This window comes from Exophiala mesophila, assembly GCF_000836275.1.
Source record: "Exophiala mesophila strain CBS 40295 unplaced genomic scaffold supercont1.6, whole genome shotgun sequence".
NCBI classification, from domain to species: domain Eukaryota; kingdom Fungi; phylum Ascomycota; class Eurotiomycetes; order Chaetothyriales; family Herpotrichiellaceae; genus Exophiala; species Exophiala mesophila.
This window is the reverse complement of record NW_015622509.1, coordinates 1,440,426-1,445,806: the sequence shown is the minus strand read 5'-3', so window position 1 is coordinate 1,445,806 and position 5,381 is coordinate 1,440,426. Positions and strand designations below refer to the sequence as shown.

Sequence of the window (5,381 nt, the reverse complement as noted above, 5' to 3'; positions counted from 1 at the left end):
TTTCTTACTGTTGTCATTCTGAGGTTGCTGACATACAAGTGTCCAACTGTTGAGTTTCACGGTGTCCCTGGAATTCCAGACGTCGTAGGATAGAGTTGTGATATTCTGTGCTGAATCTTGTGCGAACTTTATAGTTGCTGGCTCGCTATATTTTGCGACTTGGTTTAGATGGACGAGAGCTTAGTATTCGTGATTGAAAGCTTGCAATACGTAGGAGGTAAATGCTTTCCTTCTCAAAGGTGAGAACTCTGGGAAGGATGAAGACTGCAAACGTAGCCTTGCTCATTTTGAGATGGCCAAATAGTATCTTATACTCTCCAATGTCGTGCTATGCATCTATAGCACAGGTGACAAGCATCTGACCACGAGAGATGTAGTCATACCATAGCGCCCACCAAAGTCTAGTCCAGTTCCGAAAATCCGACTGTGTTACTGCTTAGACTCTTTCAGACGGGGAAGGAATGATTACGGAGTATATGGCAATGATCAAGCCGATGAGTTCTGTCCAATGCCATCGGCTATTAATCATCCAAAGGGCAAGCTAGCCACACAAGCCTATGTATCCCTCAAACATTGGCCTGATCGGCCCGGAGAATGGTTCCCCGTGGCTCCGCAAAGCATGCACTCCAGTACTGTAGTCCTGTGAGAACACATGATCGGGCAGATAGGAAGCCTAATCTTATATGTGTGAACAACAAGGCTAAGGTGGTTCTCGTAAATATTGTCTAATAGGAGTTCTGATTGAGCACACATTTTTGATTTGCTAGCGAGGGTTCTTATTAGCACTGTCTCCATGGCTTCAAACTCGTTTCTCAAAAACTTCTCACTAGAGAACAAAACAGCCTTAGTTACAGGAGGCACAGGAGGTGAATAATAGGATTTGCCCTTCCTTTTATTCTACTAATATAGTTGAATAGGAATTGGCCTTGGATTATGTCAGGCTTTGGCAGAATCCGGAGCGGATATCGTGTCATTGCAACTGCCGACGGAACCCACAGAAAACAAAGTGAGAAGTCCAACGCCCTTGACCACAGGGTCAATATCTGATGCGGTGCCAGGAGCTCATCGAGAAGGCTGGAAAGAAATGTACGATCATACACTGTGACTTGTTGAAGGTCGAGGATCTTGCAAGGATTGTGGAGGAGGTATATTGACATTGATTCAGCCCTAAATATGTACATGCAACCGCTAACAAGTAAAATCTCAATCCCCTTCTAGGCCTGTGTTGGTCATAATCCTGACATCTTGATCAATTGTGCCGGAATCCATAAGGCTGGACCGACAATTGAGTTTCCTCTGGAAGTGACTGAACAAATCATACGACTCAATACTACCGCAAGTATTGCCACTGCGACCGCGTTCGCAAAATACTGGATTCAAAGCCCTGGTGGGTGTTCAGGGATCAAGAAGATCGTCAACTTTGCTAGCATTTCGAGCTTTCAAGGAAATTTTGAGAATGTGGCTTATGCCGCCAGCAAAGGTGCCGTGTTGAATATGACTCGAGCCATGAGTAACGAATGGGCTCCGTAAGTCTTCAGGCCATTCACTTCCGCCGCGGTCTGCCCAGAGCTAATTCATGTATACTATAGCCACGGCATCATTGTCAATAGCGTCGCGCCTGGATACACCAAGAGTCGGATGACGGAGAATATCTACGACAATCAGGAATTCAATGCGAAACTATTCAAGGGCATTCCGGCTAGGAGGTGGGGAGAAGCCAAAGACCTCGCTGCGGCATGTGTTTACTTGTCCAGCCCTGCGAGCGATTACGTTACTGGTCATTGTCTGGTGGTGGATGGTGGTATTCTCGGCGGCCCACCCATCGTACCTAGAAATCAAACCTAGAGAGTCACGTATATTTGGACCTTCGATTGACGCTTGAAATTCTATGAACCGCAGCGAGATGCTATGGTGTACACTGAACACAATACTTGGCTACGATATAAATCCAAGAATGGTGAGCAAGTACCCTTGGTGGCTCATAGGCTCGACGAGACTCGGTATACCTCTCTGAGAAGCTCGGTAGTTGGAGTCGCGAAGGTCCTTGTGGACCAGTCTTTGGTCGGGGCCAGGGGCCAGGGTCGTGAGGCTGTTCAGATCGCTGAACACGTGGTCTGCTAACTGGCGCTATCGACAGCTTCATCGAATGCACCACACCAATCACGCAATACCAGCGAGCAATGTACTTCTGGAGGTGCGGTTCGAATCGGGAAACCTGGGAAGCTTGGGAAGCTTGGCATGGGCTGAGACATCAACAACCTATCTATAGTTCAGCCTCAGCCTCAGCCTCTCGAAATCTTTTCGCAAGTTTTCTCAACACCCTCCAGCATTGAAAGGACTAAGTTGGCAGCTCGTCCGCTTGGACTGACAAATAGCACAATCAACGATCGATCAGCTCTCCACGGCACTCAGATACTGAGCAAAACGAGCATTAGTGGTGATATCTTTTTTGCAATTAGCGACGCTCGACATGACTTTGCTATAAATCTGTCACCATTGGATAGCCAAAGGGTGAGGCAGAACTGTATGATTCAGGAGGTTTAGCTGACACCAGAACACAATTGGCTGTTCTGGGAACCGGCAAGGCAGAAATTGGAAATTGGAGGTACCGCAGTATCCCAGGTCAGGTATTGCAATCATGCCCATGCTTCGCGGCGAATATGTCTTTCCATAGTACGGCTTTGCAATATGGTTTGGAAGGGTATAAAAAAGTGGTATCATCCGCAGTCAGGAAACTCACATTGGGGAGACAGCAACTGGCAAGCAATTTCTTGACTACAAGAATCAGAGTCATCTCAGTCTATAATTCACCCGATCCTTTCAACAACCATGAAAGCAACCAATATTCTTTCATTCTGCTTCTTTTTGGGTGCCGCCTTTTCTGCGGCTATCCCCAGCGCCGACGCAGCGTTGGCAGTGAGAGCCCTAAAGCCCATTACTTCGCCGGTTTCAATCTAATGTTTTTCCCCCAGAAAAAGGCCATTCCTGTTGTATCACATTCAGCAACACTTTCACCCATGTACCCAAATCCAGAGGGCGTGGATCAGAGCGTGCTGCTCTGGTTTGAAAAGGGTGTGGGTAACCCATGGTTAGCAAAGTTCCTTTTCCTTCTCGTGGCACTATCCCCGCATACGTTGAATCTGGAAATGCTCACAAAATATTCTCAGGAACATTGGCGATCTCAGAATGGAACTTGTCGTCACTCTGCGCAATGATGGCCGTGCTTCATTCTGGTCGAGAGTGAAGAATAAGAACTCGCTCATCCCTTACGATTACTCCATCGGTTGTGGACTTCGTGATACTCAGGGCAACGTCTATCAACTGGGCCACGAGGGTGATGTCAACCCACTGCAGAAGGAGACCTTTGATACCCATTATGTATATAGCAATAAGATTGCAGAGAATTGGCAGAGCATTCTGGAGAGCTCAACCATGGAATGTGTCGGAGCTGAGGGGGTCAATCTTGGCGGCATTGCGAACCAACTGCAAGAGTTGTACAAGAAATGGGGAGCGATTGTTGAGATCATTGCGTGGCTCCTCTAGCTGGACTACTTTGGGGACAACGATCTTGTCGATAAAGCAGACGAGAGACATCCTTATCCTTGTTACTAGTTGGGAAGGACGTCGTTTGCCACAAGACCCTATTACTGGGCCAGTAACACTATCTCACACGATGCTTGTTAGGCTAGCCTTACCTGGGCCCATTCGATTCTGGACATTTCGGTTCTGTGAGCTGAGCCAGCGTTCACCTTTGCCAGCCTTATCCGCGCCCATCCCCGACGCAATAACTGTATCCAGGGACTTCGATCGTAAAACCTGCAGCTTCAAAGACATCAAGCAGACCCATCCGTCTGAGGCTTTTGGTTATGGGAAGTGAGCCGGGAACCACATGTCGCTTTCCCCTTTTCACAGGCGAGAGGCCCTTAGTACGTGTGGCGATCGCACAGTAGGAAAACACGAGACCATCTCAGTAACCAGGGCCAGTCCAAGAAACCCCAACCTCGCTCATGTTTTGATTGGTTGCCCATTTGCTGACGTGCTGACTTATACATCTTCGATGTCGAAATGGTACCAGATCCTACACCTGCACATACATGTGCGTTCGTCAAGGAGCTTCCTTTGAAGACTGATGTAAGATATTAGTGGCTTCCTACTCATTTCTTGCTGACATAGGCTTCTCATGTCGAAATCGAGTGTGTCGCATCCTTGTAAACCGCCACAACCTGTCACTTTTGGCTATCTGGTTGGCATGCTCTGAAGAGTACTGGGTGGAGATATGGCAAAATCTAAACTGTGATTTCTTTCATATCTGGTCTTCTTCGTATAGTTACTAGATACTTGGTCGCTGTGTCTTGAAAGTGAGACAAGATCAGCCTCGATCGACATGTTAGATGCTCACGTGATTTCTAAAGACTTCGCCGCGGCGGCACTTTCAGAGATTTCAATCATTGACCATCAAGTTGGTTTGTAAATGATATGAATTGCCGTGTGTCTTGAATCCCTCTTCAATTGAATTCTTGTACGATATTGATAGCTGCATCTCGCTTGCGGCTTCAGAAGGTGTGTACAACCATGTCCGTCGAATGAAAGGGCCTGGTTCGCCGCCGAGTTACATTGGCGTGAGGAGTATCTGCGGACTGAAGAACGCACCATCCGACTGGCAAAGTCTCTTCTTATGACTCGACATTTTGTTTCTATTGGCTATGGCTTGATTCGTTTGTCCTAGAACCTTGAACATGTGCTACCCTGAACATGCACTATCTAATCGTCCCAGTGGGCTGTCTGCAGGGATATTTGTCCCAGAAAGGGAATTGGGTTTTTTGCAATGTTCGTCGGATAAACAGGTTTACTGTACGGAGTAGCTCAATGGACTTGGATGCGACTTGGCTGGCGGTTGACAACTTGTCATCGCGAGGCACACACAACACACTCCAAGTGCGCTTGTCGTGTACAATTCGCAATAAATATATGCGCGCTCGCAACGCCTCAGCTCCTCGCCACATGATCAGTAGAAAGATCATCTCTGAGAGGGGGTTGCAGTGGCACAAAGTGGTTGACCAGCATATCACTTTGCCATCGAGCGACTAGACCCAGTGACATGCCGATCAAAATGAAGAACCAACCCATTGGGGTCGCAGTCTGACAACCACCTAGACAATGAATTGAAAGATATCTGACTGGTCCGTTAAGTGGATTTGCGTGGCTGGCGAAGGAGATTGGTTGTTCCAGCCCAGATTGCCCCCCCATTGACAGGTCCTAGCTCCCAGTGGGGGAACGGATGTGGCTTCAATGGTCCCTTGGATTGGCCTCTCCGATGTAAACCGACTTCTTGATGCAGAAACTTGGCGTGCTTGGTTATACAGGAAATGTAAGGTCATCAT

At 47.7% G+C, this 5,381-nt stretch overlaps 2 protein-coding genes across 2 annotated transcripts; both read left to right on the top strand.

The window, feature by feature from the left end:
* Positions 1–793: 793 nt before the first annotated feature.
* On the top strand, positions 794–1,845 carry PV10_08421 (uncharacterized protein; the record flags this gene model as incomplete). The annotated part of the gene is made up of 5 exons (XM_016373439.1): positions 794–866; positions 918–1,006; positions 1,059–1,145; positions 1,219–1,526; positions 1,590–1,845. The coding sequence occupies 5 exons, from the start codon at positions 794–796 to the stop codon at positions 1,843–1,845; spliced, it is 813 nt and encodes a 270-aa protein (XP_016220350.1).
* Positions 1,846–2,829: 984 nt separating this feature from the next.
* PV10_08420 (uncharacterized protein) lies at positions 2,830–3,543 on the top strand (the record flags this gene model as incomplete). The annotated part of the gene is made up of 3 exons (XM_016373438.1): positions 2,830–2,916; positions 2,973–3,088; positions 3,168–3,543. The coding sequence occupies 3 exons, from the start codon at positions 2,830–2,832 to the stop codon at positions 3,541–3,543; spliced, it is 579 nt and encodes a 192-aa protein (XP_016220349.1).
* Between the last annotated feature and the right edge of the window lie 1,838 nt (positions 3,544–5,381).